The sequence below is a fragment of the Daphnia pulicaria genome, chromosome 7, assembly GCF_021234035.1.
Source record: "Daphnia pulicaria isolate SC F1-1A chromosome 7, SC_F0-13Bv2, whole genome shotgun sequence".
Lineage (NCBI taxonomy): Eukaryota > Metazoa > Arthropoda > Branchiopoda > Diplostraca > Daphniidae > Daphnia > Daphnia pulicaria.
In genome coordinates, this window is record NC_060919.1 from 5,545,148 (window position 1) to 5,561,305 (window position 16,158).

At 43.8% G+C, this 16,158-nt stretch overlaps 1 protein-coding gene across 8 annotated transcripts in view; it reads right to left on the reverse strand.

Annotated features, from left to right (window-relative positions):
* Nucleotides 1–16,158, reverse strand: part of LOC124349810 (mechanosensory protein 2-like) — a 44,550-nt gene that overhangs the window by 22,942 nt on the left and 5,450 nt on the right. For 2 of the 8 annotated variants that reach the window (XM_046800665.1, XM_046800663.1), the window contains exons 1-3: nucleotides 14,060–14,792; nucleotides 11,568–11,594; nucleotides 2,667–2,888 (exon numbers count right to left, since the gene is read on the reverse strand). In XM_046800665.1, the coding sequence (XP_046656621.1) occupies nucleotides 2,667–2,888; nucleotides 11,568–11,594; nucleotides 14,060–14,129 (319 nt within the window). In that variant the 5' untranslated portion in view covers nucleotides 14,130–14,792. Of the gene's footprint in view, nucleotides 1–13; nucleotides 725–2,666; nucleotides 2,889–5,396; nucleotides 5,594–10,189; nucleotides 10,453–11,567; nucleotides 11,595–14,059; nucleotides 14,798–16,158 lie in introns of those variants that run through there. The other 6 variants (XM_046800664.1, XM_046800671.1, XM_046800672.1 and 3 more) reach the window with 6 other exon arrangements.

Consider the following 16,158-nt stretch of genomic DNA (forward strand, 5'->3'; position numbering starts at 1 on the left):
CTTGGTATCTTACCTCCTAATTGAATGTTATTCATCCTATTAGTGACGTAGACGGAAGAGTAACCGCTTGGTGGAGAGTGAGCGACATCGGGCATCTGAAGCGGAACTAGCGAAGCAGCCGCCTCGTCATTAGTTTGCTGCGTTCCATCCACACCCGTGATCGTAATTGTGGTCACCACAGGTCTCTCATCGCTCCTCGGCATCACCGGAGCCGAAGCCGCCATGTTTGGAGATGAAGAACCCGATGAGAGAGAGCCAGTTACAATAGCTTTCGTATCGCTTCCTTCCGGATCAATCGGTCCCATGTTCTTTTTCGGATTCAACCACCCAAACCACAAATTCGCAAGTAATGAACAAACTGTTAAAAAACTCGGTAGTCAAAATTGGCTAGACAAACAAGTAAGGGGGGGGGGTATGTATCAACAATCACGCTACCTTTTCGTGAAGTAAACAATCACGAATGCGCACAACGCCGGCCTGTCATTTTCTGACAATTCACTGATACGGTCGTAGTTGAAAAACTTCAACACGAACGAGTTCGAAATTTTCGTAAAAATTTCCTTCTCGCGCCGTTTTAACGATAGAAAACAAGTGAAGAACGTGAACCGATGAGTGTCGGGAGCGGAAGGAGAGATGCACGTTATTCGTCTAATATCAACGGCGACCGAGTTGTGACTGCGAATCACCGGCGCCTGTGCGCGACTCTTGGCTCTGGCTGACGATATCGAGCACAACCCAACGAGCACAAGGCAAAAGAGAACTGAGAGACTCTCTCAGAGAGAACGAAAAAGAAGCAGGAAGACGAAGCCCTTGCACACCCCAAAAGGCCAAAATAAGGAATAGAAAAGAAAAAAAAAGCAGGTTCGTGGTCTCCCGGCCATTGCGTGACCAAGTCGACCTGGTAATGACACACATCACCGACGGAACCAAACGACCGATGAATTTCTGTCTCTGCGACTCGTTTTGAGAAAAAAATAGAAAAAGAAAAAAACCTGTCGTGCTAGAGATTGGATGAAGGACACGTCCCACAAAAGAGGGATATTTGCTCGCGCTTCAGTGCATCTCTATGGAAAATGAGGAGATTGCTCCTGTCGCTCTATTCCCATTTGGAAGGACAGGGAATGATGGAATTAGATTGATTTGATATAGACGGACATTTCGCCAGTCAGTCACATAAATACACACGCGAACGGACTTTGCCTTTCCCTGATCTGTCCGATACAACGACAGCAACGTTCGTAGGAAAGTGGAAGGTCAGAAAACAGTACATTTTTGGCCGAAAGTTAGTCCACAACATAGGTTTGTGTCTTTGGCACAGTAACAAAACTGTCTTCGTCTTCGACAATATAACAGCAACCACCCTGCGCGGGGAAAAGACTGATAGTGAGTGAACGAGAGTTTGGATCGTTTTTCTTTCTCGTAAGAGGAGTGTAAACTTTTAGTGGATGTCGACGGGCACCATACCTCGTTCGAAGTGCATCCAGGCGATTCTCGGAACCTTCCTGATGTTCTTGACACACGCATATACATTGGACATCTTTCTAAGGCCACTCTCTACTACACACAATCACGGCAACACTCCCCGAGGATCCCCATACAAACGGACCTGTCATGTTGGTATCCGGGTCATCACTTAGCCAACAACAAGAGGAGGAGCAGGAAAAAAAAACAACAAAGGCAACACCTACAACGGGAGGATAGTAGACACGCGCTAGAAACCCTGGAATCCAACTGAAAAGATATCAATCATGAAACCTTTTTGGCCTGTGGCAACACAGGCACCGACGCTATAAAAGAAAGACGCAAGAGACAGTATGTTGGCGTGGATGAAGATAAAGCGCCAACGTTTTCTTTTCTCATCAACTTTCAATTTTGAGAGAATTCGCAATCAACATCATCTATCCCCTAGAGGAGCTGCATGGGCCAGTAGATATGGGAAAACCAAACAAATGAAAACGTCAGCCAACAAGAGAAAGGACCTACATTTCTCTTTTTTATGTTGACTTTGTTGTCTCTTCTCCGTCCTCTCTCCTAGGCATCAAGCGGATGATATTTGGATATTGAAAAGGTGCTAGCATTAGTAGTAGTCGAACTGCCATCGCTGGATCGATTTCAGCTAGTCAATGACGGGAGCGCCCCTTTTCTCTGGGATATCAAAGACAAGCAAAGACGGAAAAGACGAAGGGAAGTCTGAAAGAAAAAGCACCGCATTATGTATTGGAGTTGATCCATAGTTCACTGGATTTGAAGCGGGCCTGATCCTTAGACAAAGAGACAAAGAGGTTCATTGCATATAGCTACTTTGGCGATACAACGAAAGTTTCAAAAGTGGCAGAGTATTTGGGGTTTACTTGGATTCGACAACGATAGAGAATCCAAAAGACGAACAAACTTGTAAGAATCGGATCGATGACGTTGTTCAACGGCGCGCTATTTTAGTTGTTCTCTCTCAACATCTACACTCATCCCTACTCAAATAATGAAAGCTGCTGCGAGTACTTTTGGGCCATTTCTTCGGTTGCAGTCCTAATTTGAACAAATAGGCAAGCGGCTTACGTGTCGAATATTCATCGCAAAGACTTTACATAATTCACGTAATACCCCAATCGATCGCCTTCGCAATGCCATGGGGAGGGAGGGGCGGTGTAATGATAAAACTTACGAACCTTTTCCGATGTCAATGTTATCGTTGCGCCATCTCTGCATATTTTTGCCCCATTGATCAGCACTGGTGGCGCCTTTTTCTACATCACTGGCTGTGATTGCAATTGAACGTGATTCCGTCGTCGTCGGGGGTAGTACTAATGGCGGCGGCAGCAAAGTACTTGGGCGATTGACCGACGACACTTCCACAGTTTGAACTCCCATTGTTACAGATGTTCCTTTCGCTATAAAAACGCAATCGCGAGGTTCCCAAATTGTACGAAACAGTTTGCATATAATGGTTCTTATTGTTACTTTCACAAACAGGATTATAAACATTAACAAAACCAAGAGATCAAACGTTGTTGACATTCAACAAACAAAAAAATGACATATCTAAGAAAATGTGGAAGGGAGAGCATGCGAAGCTGACGGCACATGATGGCAACGCACTTTCAATTCAATCAATTTTCTCGCAAACGAATACGAATTTTTGAGATGGCTGTAAACGAAATCTAGAAACAAGACGGAGAACGGATATCAAAGTTGTCTGCGAGTTGTCTGCGAGCTGTCTGCGAGTTCGTAGTAGCGTGTAAGATCGTATTTTGCTGCAAAAAACGAACAGAAAAAGTTGGATATAGAGCGTTATGTTCCGAGCGGTAGACACATAAAAACTCCAATCAATCTTCCTATCCATTGACATTGGCGCTCGAGCCACAAAAGTTCTATCCCGTCTTCCTTTTGTTCCAGAGAACGCGTTTGAACCACAAAGTGAACGGAACGCAATAATCGGCAAAATATCGCTTTGTCAATTAAGGCGAAATCCATCAAGCTCCGAGCCTGAAGTCTAAGCCATTCCGTCGGCTGTGTGTGTGTGTACGTTATCAACTTCCTCACCACCTCGACGAGATTTATCCATTCTTGCAAGAAATCCTTTGCTACCCTTTGTTTGTGGTTGGCTTTCGATTAGCAATCAACAATCGTTACTCATTATCTTCAATGACAGTTGGATTATTGCCTTAGTCGGTCTGATACAAGTTTCGCTTATGTATGTGCATACACTAGCGAAACACATATATGTGTGTACGTGTACAATTCAATCTTGATTACGTGAAAAAGCTTCGTATGTTTTTCAGGTATTTAAGATAGAAGGTTGATTTTCCTATACAGTACCTATACTCAGCGCTAGATGTCAGACGCAACCTAGCCTACAAACCACTATTTGCCTATTTCTTAAAAAAAAAAAATAAAAAAAATAAAATTTCGTTTCAACCAAAAACTCCATTAACAAAAAATCACGAAAAGAACAAAATCAAATATTTTTAATTCCAAACTAAAGTGGTCAGCGTTCAAAGTGAACTTAAGCGCGTTCATCTCTGGAAAATTCAAATTAGGCCTCTTAGTCATTCGGGAATTTAATCCAGAGCAACTAAAATTAGATAAAAAAATGTTAATGCTACGTTGGAAACGTTTGGTATCTGGCTGGCAAGCAGTAAATCGAAATCAAAAAGCCCGTTCGCGAGGCAGAATTTGTTGGCAATGCGTCAGGCATAATGAGAATCCTGTTTATTTAGGTCTATGAATTTACGGAGTCGAGATATTCTGCGTTTGGTCTGCTGCGACAGCCGGATCGGAAAGATGGACTGGCAGTAAAATTTAGTATTTATAGAAGCAGTCTCCGAGCTTCATAATGAAGAAAAAATACGGAGAAAGAGAGAACCGGGCACATTTATATCCTTTCCCGTTTCTCTTCCAGACAGCGCTAGGAGCGATAAAAAAAAAAAGGAAAAAGAAAACTGTCACCGGAACCGGAAGTAAATAACAAAGCAAAGAAGGCAGCCAAAAAGAATAGAATGGAGGCGAATGATTCGTTTTAACAGCCAAGCGACAACAAATCTCCAGACAGTCTTTGTATGGCTAGGGATTTGGGGGGTTCCATTGAACACTATAACGAAATTCATTACGCTAAATGCACTTCTGTCGTCTTTTCCGGCCCCCCCCCCCCCTACTTAAATGAAAAATTCATCGCCATGAAGCCGGTCAAGTCTAGTATGGTGGCTCGGCTGTGTCGAACGAAGTTTTGCAACGACAATTATTTATTTAACTATCGTTGAAATCATTCAATTTTTAAAGAACGCGCGCTAGAATGTCAGCTGCAGAAATGAAACATCTGATTCCGAGAGTCGTAAATACTCGTAAAAAGACTATCCTGCCACCTATCCGCTGCGTGGAAAGGATCGGTTGAAGATAGTCGTGTGGAACAAGAAAAAAATAATAATAATTTAGTGACACCCACAAGTACGAAAAAATTAGATTTTAACGCTGAACCATTCTAGTACTTGCATGAGAGTATAGAGTACTATTCCGTCTCAGACGACCCCGCGAAAATGAAGTTATTTCGTATTCATGATTCAAGCAGATGGAATTTCGTGAAACTCCTTCACCCTTCACGAATGATTTACTACTGTTTTTGTAACGATTGTCTTTTCCCGGCGTAAAAAAGAAATATGAACAAACGCTGCATCATCAATTACAAACTGCTCCAGCTGACTGAACGGAAGACGCTGACTAACACTTCAACCTTTCCTTTTTTTTCCTGTCCTATTTTTTCGTATGTTCCGCTCTCTTTTTTTATTCTCGGCCAACAATAACAGATACAACAGTCACGATTCCACTCAGACGACGAATTGGTAGCGCAGCACTAGACGACTAGAGGACCCAAGATACAGAGAAATGAATAAACAACAACTTACACGAGAAAAAATGTAACTGAAGATGACAATTAAGACAACCTTTCAGAAGGAGATGATATGTACGAAGAGGATCAAAGAGGAAGTCTAATTCGATTACAGTTTTCTTTTTCTAGCAGGACCACTTATGATCTCTGGCCAAAAAAGAGGGAAAAGCAACAAATAATCAAGTTCTTTCTCTCACTACCCTTCCCAGGATACTGACGGATAAAAGGGGAAAAACATTAAAGCTGAAGGCTTTTCAGACGGGGCGGTCTTTTTGTGTTACCACACGACTCCCAGTGGCTGCGAGAATAAACTAAACGACGATAAGCAATATCTCAGCCAACCCACCCCTCGCCTATAGCGCTATGTTGCAAAAGTTACCATGACAACCCACTGCCTTTTCATTCCCCGGGATCTCGGGAAGTTTTACAAATAAAGATCGCAAATATATTGGTCGCATCAAACCCTGACTGCTGCCGACCCCGTTTTCTTTTTATCCCTCTGGGCTCCCCGCATGATAGGTGAACTGGTCCAAATCGTTTTCAACCATCATATTCACGTCTTGACTAGGAAGGGCAAAAATGATAATAAGAGGTTGCTATACGTAGAACGCAGAGTGCCGTCACGGGCGCCGGCGGTGACAACAAACACAGAGCCGACAAACGCGCACGGCTGCGTCGCGCAATCAACTCGTGTTGGATGGCACTATAGCGTCGCTGTCGGCAGACTTCTTAAATCAGACTGATATATATGTAGATGTATTGCGTAGAGATACTGCATGGAAATAACCCACACCAGTAAATCCCCGCCGTCTCATTTCCACATCTTGCGACCTGCGCTGAATGATGCAACTCACGAAAGCTATACGCGAGAATCCTTGATTCTCACTTGCCCTAACGTCTATACAGCACCGCATCGCTTTAAATGAATAACGCAAAAAGGTTAGGGCGAGAGAGGAGGGGTCCCTTTGACAATAAGGGCATTTACGACTTAGGAGGAGAGTGTTGAAATATATTTGAGAATAATAATAATACGTCGACCAAAGATTTACGACTAAGCGCGGTAGACCCAATGCGACTTTTGCGTTGCCGTTGCGGGCCGCACCTATTTTGTTTCAATGCCAAGAAAAAAGGACAGAATGAAGCAGAAAAAGGAACAAAGTCTCGGGAGGTTTAAGGAGATTTATAGATGGCGATTCGACATTAATAGCATCGACGGTCAGAGAAGTGCAAGGAAGAATGCCAGAAAAACCGGACGCGATCCGTATGGCCACCGCGAATTCGCACACTTCTTTAACAGACTCTCAAGAACCTTTCGTTCGTTCAATTGGTAAGGCGATGGTTATGACTGGAAAATCCGTCCAGCATCCAATCGGTGGCATAGTGAATCAGTGAAGTTATGGAGATTGCAAAAGATTCTGGATGACCAGTTTATAGATGGGTCACAGTAAGTGTCTCGCCATTCAGGTGATTAGATTCTACGCCAATTCCAGAACCCGGCCAATCAAACTTTACGTCCTACTGCTGTTTCATTTCAGCCGTCGGATAGAATGGGAGCGAAATACGCTCAGCCGATTTGAGAGCAAAGAGTGAAAGTTAAATCACTTGAAAAAGGTACTGAAGCCTTTTTCAAACTTTTTCATTCTATATCGAAATATTTAAAGAATGGGCATTGCCTATTCCGAAACCCTTCAAAAACAACAACAAAACAGAGGAAGAATAAACAAGGAGAGTGAAGGGAAAATAGAATTCAAACTGATGGATGGATGGAACGACGTCACTAGCAGTGGATTTTTTCTTCTTTGATTTCCGTCTAACACGATCGACTCTCTGGCGAAAGGAACTGCTGCCGCGTCTCCAACCGACGCAATGTCTCTATCTCGTCTATCCCTTCCATTTTTTGGGGGTGTTGTTGGTTTTATTCCGAGCAGATCCATCAACCCAATTTCTTTCTTTCTTTCGCCTCCACTTTTTAAATCAAACCAAAAAGAAGGCGAGCAAAAATAAAAGGAGAAAAGCGGAAAGACAAGAGGGGACAGGAAATGGCCACACTACTCGCGATATTGCCTCCAATAAAAAGAGATAGAGACTATTGGAATACGACAGGCTATTGCGGGGAGGAGGTCGTAAAGTGTTATCTTTATATGAATTCAGCTCCGAAGACGAGATCACCGTCCGCGGCTCGTTACAAGCGTCAAACCAAAGAAGAAACATACAGAAATGGACATACTCCGCCCTTGTCGGAAACAAAGAACCGTCTCGGACCTCTAGCTCTTCTCGGCTGCTCTCTGTTCTTAATGTTGTAATGTCTATTTGGCGTGCGTGTGTAAATAATAATATGAACTCGACAACACCACCACCACCACTATCTTTTCTACTGCCCCCCAGTGGGCGGATGTTATTACAATAAGCAACAAAAAAACTCTACGCTGCTTGCCCCTCGCGCAAGGTCCGGCCTATCCGGAAGTAATGTATGCGCAGCCCACCATACTTTCCTTCAAAGTCTCGTACATCCCCCAATGTCGGTCATCATCATATCATGTTGATGGCGATGAAGCTAGACACGAACCAGTCAACCATATAAACTGAGAGAACCAGATCCGGCAAACATAATACGGCACACTCACTAGACACAGTCCCCTGGCTTTTCCAGTTGCTATCGGCTCCCGAGTTCCACCATGATAATATGGGATTCACGTCAATCAACCTAATCCTTTCTGTTTCCAGCAACTGCCCTAAGTCGTTATTGTATTATGTGTGGAACTGTCACACTTTGTCAAAAGTCAGTTGTTTCAAATCTCTCTGGTTGGGAGCCAAAGTCGGCTGTCATCACAGCACAGCAAATCGAAACCGACACATAAATTGGCCGTTGTTCCCGTAACGGCCTATGATAATTTGGGAAATAGAATTCCCACGATCCCAACATTATCAATTGGTTAATTGACTAAAAATTTCACTTTCAATGACAAGACGGAAAGAACTGATGGGTTCGGCATGACTCTGTCCTGTGCTTGTTAAGTCTGGATTAATTATCGATTCCTATCGGAGACTTGATGGAACGCCAGATGATAATCGACCAGTCGTGCAAGAGAGCCACAGAGCAGACAAAAACTACGGTGCCACAGAGCAAGGACAAAATGACAGTACCGGAGACTAGGAAAGAGAAAATGAAGAAGGCTAGCCTACGGTATCTCTGCATCATCATGTCACACAGAATACACCCAGCGGGATAACTCACTCATTACGTTTGTTTTGTTGCTCTAGTCTCTTATTGTCTGTTTGTTGTTTTGCATTGGTTGTATGTCGGGCGTAGAGAGTATCCTCTTTATACATCGAGATCTTGTGGTCGTGTTTGCTGTCGCGGGCTGAGAAACCTCACGTCGACAGGATTTTGTACACGTTCCAATTGGCCACATCAAGACGGGCAAAGACTCGACGCTCTCCCCGAAGCAATCAATAATTCCGCGCGCGACCCAAACACGGTCATTTCATCCCTTTTCCTTTGGGTTTGATTCCGCACGTAAATGACAACGGAAGCGACACAAGACGATCACCGACCTATCATCAGATCCTCCTCGGCACGAATTATTGTAATGGCGATTTTTCGCTTCGCCTCACCATTTCTTTCTCCACAAATATTCCTGACAGATTCTTGTTTGCAAAGAATTGCATCGAGGGGGGAAGTGAGAGAGAGTGACTGATTGTCCGCGTCTATTGGGGTCGACACATTGTTATACTCCAAGCGCCGTTGGGGCCGGGGCAAAAGCAGCGCGTTGCGGCAACAGGGAAACAAAAGAGACATCAGCAACGTCAGAGAAACTGAAAAGCAGCAGAGGCAAGCACTATAATACACTCTACAGTCTCGGGTCTAGTCTGAGCCGACTACAGCATTAGCGGCCAACTCTCCCCAAAAAGCATTCCATCTTTTACCCGTTCCCGCCCGCCGAATTACATTATTGTCGGCCGTCAGGACTCGAGAAGGCAAGAAGTCGAGATGATGTAGTACTATCTCTTTCCTCTTTCTTCGCCCTGTGTATCTTTCAAGTTGTACGTAATGCAATTTGGGGGACAAGAGAAACATGCAAAAGGATCAAGAAACTTTTTAATGATTTTACGTTGATTTCCCCTTTCTTTTCTTCCTTTTCTTCATGCGGATTTACGTAAAAAGCCAATGGAATTGTACGAAATTGAATGGGTTCAAGCTACTTCAGACCTCACAATTCTCTCGGCCCTTTCCATCATCCTTTTTCTCGTTTTTCTTTTTGCCTTTTCTCTATCTATGGATCAAGAATACCCGACGTCATCATCGACGTTGCTGGATCTTTCCCGTTCAAAATGTTTATCGGTCCGTGAACAAGTTGCGACGAGGGCAACGTGACGTGATCACTCGACAAAGCCAAATTCACGTTACCCGACAAGGGAATGATGGGCTTGGAATTCCTCCTCACAACTGAGTTGCTGCTACACTTGAATTAGGCTACTACAACTGGACGACCCAAGACTGGATGTTGTGGTATTATTGACCAGAAGACTATGGTGTGGACGCGTCAGTGGAGATGTTGTGGTGTCTGCTCGGTTTTCACAGTTTGTAGATGGAAAATGGACTAAGAAAATGAGTTTGTGTGAGAGAAACTATCACAGCGCACCAACAACACCCGGAGCAGACAAAACCAAACAAAAGAGACACACAGACCATCTAGAACTCATCAGGTGCAGATGATGACAAGGTGCCGTCAGCGCCAACACGCGGGGGGGTTCAAAGTAAACAAACAGGAGAAGAAACTAAAAAGATAAAGAAATCCAACTTCTTACCGGTATTCTAAAGAAATTCTTTTTTTTTCTACTCCTCACGCCTGCTAGTCTCACAGTGTCACGGGGATATTTCGATGGAACAATCACAGCTTTTCGTGTCACTGATGAAATTATTTGTTCGTCGTCTCGACAACTGATTTTCAGGTTGAAGATGAAAGCGAAACACCAAATCAACAACCGAGAAAAGAGAGAGTGAAAGATGGAGAGACGATCTGATGGGTCTCGTTCAGGCCCAGACCGGCGGACAAGTGACTGGACTGCGACCGCGCGCACAGACTCTATACTAATGGCCCGACGTCTCTCCGCCTTCTCGGCGAGAGGAAAAGCCAAAAGAAGCGAAGGCAAAAAAAAAAAGAAAAACAAGAAAGAAGTAATACACAAGCGTAGAGTGTGTCCACACAAACCCGATACACTACCAACACCTTGATGTGTGTACATTCAGAAGTCGCCTTTTTCCCCCCTCAGTTCCCATAATTGTTTTGAAACATTTTTTATTGATTTAGGTGACGCGTGAAAAACGGTACAAGAAAAGAAAAGAGAATTTGTTCAACGTCCGGCAAATTGCATTGTGTCCCTGATGCGGGTGAGGCCGACGATTTCTTGGCGGAAAAGTTTGTTCCGGATCTTTTTGTGTGAGAATAGTTAAAGCTGAATTAAATCAAATACGACCTGGAGAAAAACGGGAAAGTCTGATCCATTGGCTTTGAGACGACGGTCTATAGCCACAGAATAAAAAGAAGTTAAAGAGACCTAGCGGTCGCCAATGGGAGGCAAAAGATATGAGGGAAAGAAAGGAGTCTTGATCATGTCTAACGAGATCTGCAGCAATTGAGACGCTATTCAAAGAAACTTTCGTTCGATTTTATTCGATTTTAATACTTCACTCCTTCCCGTTTTTCCATTTTTTTTTTTTATTTTCTGCGAGAAGAGATATGTCATCCATTCTTTTAGCCGCATTAAAAAAAACCGGGACTAGTAACTGCGAAGAAAAAGAAGGACGGGAACGCCCCATCAAAATTATGTAGCTGAACCGCTTTGAATGCCATTACACCGACGTAACACGACGTGTGGGATGTCTGTGTGTTTGAGTGCTAAGGATTGGGAAAGATTTCCAGCGGGGAAAGTAGAAAATAAAGTGGAAGAAAACACGGATCCACTCTGCATAATGAGTTACTGGTTTGATGGAGGCGGCGGTTGTAGCGGTTGCAAAGAAATCGAAAAAGAAAATCATTATGATTCGTTTCTTTGTTCCTCAAAGGCACCACCAGCAACGGTGGAAGACCTACTACTCTTTTACGCCACTTTAAACATTTCAGAGTACCAGACTTGTTCTTTCGATTGTTATAGTATCTGTCAGTATTTTGTGTGTGTGACTCACCTCTGTTGATGTTGTAGCCGACGGGGTCTGTCGACCGAAGAGAGAAGATCCGGCCAACGTACAGAAGTATATTGCGGCGCCAACAAAGAGAAGATGCCGTCGGATCAAAACATAAAAAGAGAGAAAGGGATCAAGAAAAGAATGAAGAAAGTAAATAAAACAAGTAAACAAGAAAAAAAAAAATACGTGATCCAGATTGAAAATCAATGAATTCCCAGGTTTCCGCCCAAAGTGTTGAATGTAAAAATTCATGAGCCGCAGACATACGAAATCTATACACAATTCTACGTCATTGGCGATGTTACTAATACAAATAGTTGAATAGGATCGATTGCCTGACTGTGCAACTCTGAATAGCGATAGTGGGACCATACGCTTGTTATGCCATGAGCCGCTCAAGAGGACTCTCATTTTGGCAACTTCACACCAAAGAATGTTGAAAAGTTGCGATGGGTTACTACGCTGTCTCTTTATTGTCGCACAAGAGAAGTCAATGATTTCATTGATAATGCCAGGACTTTCATCCGATTCATGAATTTCTCTTCTTTATTTTCAAAGAAAGAAAAGAAAATTACACGATGAAAAGGAAGTTCACAGAGAAAAGGGTCCGGAAAAGACATTGCCGACAACCGGTGCAGCGATCGAATGACCGACCGACCATGTGTGTTTGTTTCCCGACCGCTGCTGGGCTCGGTCTGTTCTTGCCCGTCTTTTTCCCCCCCATACTTATACTTACTACACAAAAAATGCGATCGATACACATAGGAGTCTCAACAGAAGAGGCTTCTATTTATTCCGCTTTTTTCGCAGTCTCATCATCTACAGCAGCACTGAAAGGAGGAGGGATAACGAGGTCATAAGTATGAGCCTCACATTTAACAGTAAGCCTTCGCTTCTTCTTCTCATTCTTGTACTTTTTTTTTCTTTTTCCTCTTCCTGCCTTCTGATGAATACATGAATCGAAATGAGCAATCTTCGAGGAAGAGAACGGATTCTAAAAATAGGAGAACATCCTCGACTGGTTATCCAGGAAATAGAAAAGGAAATCACCCGCTGCTCACAGTGTCTCATTGTAATAATCTGGGGTGGTGCCACTTTAGGTTCAATCACTCTAATGATGACGGCCATTTTTGCAAACAACCCGTCCGCCTGTCCATACCCTTCCATATTTGCGCCATTCAAGATTTTCATTATTAACGCGAGCTGACGAAGATGCCAGCCGCTCATTCTCTGGCCATCAATGTCATCATCCACCAAGGAAACCTGATATAGTGATTCCATCTACCCCACACGCATTTGTCCCGACTCAAAGTTACGGTGAAAAGAGACGAAACGAGCCTCACACTAAAAATAGGTCGTTGTATAAGATAGCGACAGTTGCGGGATCCGGAAACCAATATCCAGCTCGCTAGTCACAAGCACTTTGACCAGCGTGGCGAAAGACGGAACTGAATGATCAGGAATTCCGCGCCGAAGGCTCCCTTTCACTCTCTCTTTCCTCTCTCTCTATCTCTTTCCTTTTTCCAACCCTTTATATGATATCTCTTTATCGTCTTTTGTTTCGAGCCAAGTCATAGCCGTCCGCCTCAGATTGAATCCACCATGGCCGCAACCACTGCTCATACAAATATGAGAGCGGGCTCCCCAGTATTGGACGGATATGGCCGACTCAATTCAGACCCCAGTACCATTACGAACGCAGAAATACGTTACAAAGTACCGTTACGAACGAAAAAATTCATTTCACTTATCTACTAATATTTCCTTTGTGCTTCCTACCCGAAAATAGTTTCCAAACTTGTGCGTCTTCTTTCCTTTTCTTTCCTGTCCGAAATGAAAGAAAGGCAGGAATAACTTAATAAATCCCGAAACAAACCTGCACTCCATCAAAGAGAAGAAAATGAGAAGAAGTTTCGGACACGCACACTTAACTGGCAATGGCGGGTGCCAGGTGGTTACACTAAGCTGAGCGGATTGAGAAGACATTAAACGTCGTGTTTGTTTTGCAAGCGACACGGAGATTTCATTACGAGTTGCAGCGCGCGTGACAGACGCCTCAATCAAGAAGTAAGGGCCAAGCTGAATAACAAGGAAAAGGTATACAAGTCCCCGCCCGTTCTTGTCCCCAGGACTCTGCGTCTCCAGAATGATGGATGGGATTTTCTTTTTTGTGAAAGTAGGGCCCGTCCCCAGTCTCGGGAATGAAATAAGCAAGAAAATGGGCTACTGGATAAGGGACAGCGGCGAAAGATGGCCAAGATAAACAAGGACAATGTCTGGGGTAGCAATGCTCGTGACTTTGGCTTCCAACTAGTGACTGCAGTTGCGTTTGCTCATCCCATGTTGAAGTCGTTGCGCAATTCATTGTTGTAACTAGCGACTATTGTTTTTCTCTTTCATCATCACAACAACTGCATGCACGAGTTAATACAACAACAGCAGCGTCTGCACCACTACCAACAACACATTGAATGCACCCAAATGATATTTACCCGCTGACTTTGGTTTATTAGATCCCGCTTCCATCTGATCAATCTTGGCCATTTCTTTCTTTGTAGACATTGTGTTGCTGTCTACTTTTTTTCAAACTGCTACGACGCAACAACTTGTTTGATGGATCAATCGGATTCCAAATGTTTTCCACTAGTCCAGTCTCTATTACACGACAAGAATCTCTAGAGACTAGAAAGTCGTAGTCAAATCCGCCACGAGTTGAAAGACACACAAAAGACAAGAAGGTCCAGTCACCGACTGCCACCGACGACGCAGTGGCCCAGCAACTTTTGAACGGCCGACACTCGGCGCTCCTTTTCTTCGTCCTGCCTTTATTTCCCTCACTATACAGCTTCTTTCACGCTCACTCTCGCATTCTGTTTCACCCCTTTTCCCTGTTTTTTTCCCACCCGACACGACCTCTGAACAGCTGCCCGCTCTTCTAGCCAACGGCCGTACGACCCGCCCACATAACACTCACTAACACTTTTCCATAGTCGCGGAAATAAACGTTTCAAAAGGTTCACTCTTATGCACAAGTGCAAACGCGGGATCAATACACATAAGGAACCCGTTCACGGAATGCCTGCCACCATCAAGTAACGCAGATAGTGTGGCTGAGTGTACGGCCTTTGTACAAAAAGAAGAGAAGAGTATTAAGTGGCAATAGTCAAAGCTTCGACGAAGAGGATAAGGTAAGACCGAGTCACCGTCGAAACGCAAGGAAACAGACTGCTGCGGCAACCCCGCTCCTTGGCGGCGTCACGGGCCCACGGAAAATGCCCACCAGGAAACGAACCGAGAGACACACAACTACACACACATGGTTTTCGGGAATTTCGCTCACGCGGAATCTTCTAGGAAGCTCCCCCCTAAAATACAAAAAGTAGAAAAGAAAAAAAGGCCTCTCCATCTTCTTTCTCTGGCGTTGGCTTTTTATATACCAAGGCTGGAGGTAGGGACCATCAGTTGCCCATGATAGAACCCAAAAAGAAAAAGGGAAACTGTAAAGACAAGAGCTGGAACGAGGAAATGTTCTCCCTTGGAACCCAGGTTGTCAGAAACCGCACGACGACAAGGACGGAAATAAAATCCTTCAAACTATTCTTCAGCCATTTTATTTCCTCGCTCCTTTATCCGGTTCACTCCTTCATCTCAGTTTATCGTATCCAGTTCCTTTTCTCTTTCAACATCTCCATAACGTCCTATATGACTTCACTTCTGCATCAAAGGGAAACTATCCGCTTTACGCACAGTTTTACTTGCAACTGTTTCTTTTCCAATCGCTACAAATCGAACGAAAAGCTATCGAATCCGAAGCCAAAAACACACACACACGCACAAAAAGAAGGGCTTAAGATAAGAATAAAATTGTGGTTCCGCAGTGGCTTCGCGACTGTGCTCCCCCCAATCATCGTGAGACAGAAGAGTAGCCAAAAAGGAAAAAAAAAGGGACATACATCCGCACGTTGCCAAACAATTCAACCAATCTCCATCCATCTTCCTTGTTCCATCGTCGTCTATTGGGTTTGACGACAACGGCACACGGAATTGGAAAACAAAATAAATAAAAGCGCTGAACCAATGTTGCATTCAAATGAAAAAGAAAAAACTGTATATAGATTACCACACTGATGGCATTTTATTTGCTTCCTCATCGGCTATTACTCCTGTTATTATAGTCGCATTCGTCCCCCGCTTGTGTTCTGTTTTTTCTCCCTTTACTGCTATAATTTGGACGTTCATTGGCTATGCGATCCTCGTCTTGTTTCTATCCCTGAAGCTAGGGGGATTATTTAGACCGGACGTCGACGTCCATCAGAAGCCCTTAAACTCGATTACCTCCTTTTCCCATCAGACCGAGCAAAGGATCTGCTGCAGCAAAAAGCTTCAATCTTTAATGCCTCTGCAGACGAATATAAAAGAGGCACTACACATTTTTTTTTCTCGATGCTTTCCGAGAGGAAATGGGCCTGCATTTTTCTTTCGACTATTTTTTTATTTCATATCGCAATATGAGGAAAGAATGAGAAAATAAAAAAGTTCGCGCTGTCACAAATCTCACAATCTATCCCAAATAGTATATGAAGTCAGGCGC